At 41.4% G+C, this 662-nt stretch overlaps 1 protein-coding gene across 1 annotated transcript in view; it reads right to left on the bottom strand.

The window, feature by feature from the left end:
- Nucleotides 1-220: 220 nt before the first annotated feature.
- LOC102846808 (mast cell protease 3-like) overlaps nt 221-662 on the bottom strand; it is a gene marked incomplete at its 5' end in the record, with an annotated part of 2,446 nt that continues 2,004 nt past the window's right edge. The window contains one exon of the mRNA XM_006903503.1: nt 221-382. Within this exon, the coding sequence (XP_006903565.1) occupies nt 221-382 (162 nt within the window). The remainder of the gene's footprint in view (nt 383-662) is intronic.

The raw sequence follows: 662 nt of genomic DNA, 5'->3' as shown, positions 1-662 counted from the left end.
CTATGAGTCACAAATGACTCGATGGCACATAAAAACAACAACAACCACCTTTGGTTTGGTGGTGCAACACTTTATCCAGAAGGCCTTAGGAGTTATCACCTAGAAATGTTGTTTGGTGAAGAAAACCAGTGTATAATAAAGACAGAACCATTTCCTCTGATATAAGACACATTTATTAAGATTTGAGCCCATAAGAGAAAATGATCAAGCATGAACAGACTCAAAGTGATTCTTCCTGCTCGAGCTGCTTTATAGTTTCCTTTATCCAGGGCAAGAGAGCAGAGATTTTGGTGAAGAAGCATGGGATAGTTACATTCCCTTTCCTATAGGAAGCAATGCCCTGGGCCACATTTTGGCATACCAGGGGACCTCCAGAGTCTCCCTAAAGAATGGAGAGAAGAAAGGCTGAGTTAATTCCTCTGCTAGTCCTAAATACCTCCACATTCTCAAAGAAGTTTGCCTTCCTTGGAGTAAGCAGAGAGGAATGCAGGAAGCAGGAGTGGCATCCTAAAACATATGCCTCTGGAAACTCTAGGAACTTAGAGAAATGACGATAGTTATAGAACAGGGTTCAGGTCATTTGTTCATAGGGTCACTATATGTCATGGTCAACTCAATGGCAATCAAAAACAACAACAGGAAACCCTTAACTGCCATATTCT

This window comes from Elephantulus edwardii, unplaced genomic scaffold, assembly GCF_000299155.1.
Source record: "Elephantulus edwardii isolate Elephantulus edwardi_28Jun2011 unplaced genomic scaffold, EleEdw1.0 scaffold02729, whole genome shotgun sequence".
Lineage (NCBI taxonomy): Eukaryota > Metazoa > Chordata > Mammalia > Macroscelidea > Macroscelididae > Elephantulus > Elephantulus edwardii.
Note: the sequence above shows the minus strand (reverse complement) of the source record. Positions and strands in the feature narration are given on the sequence as shown.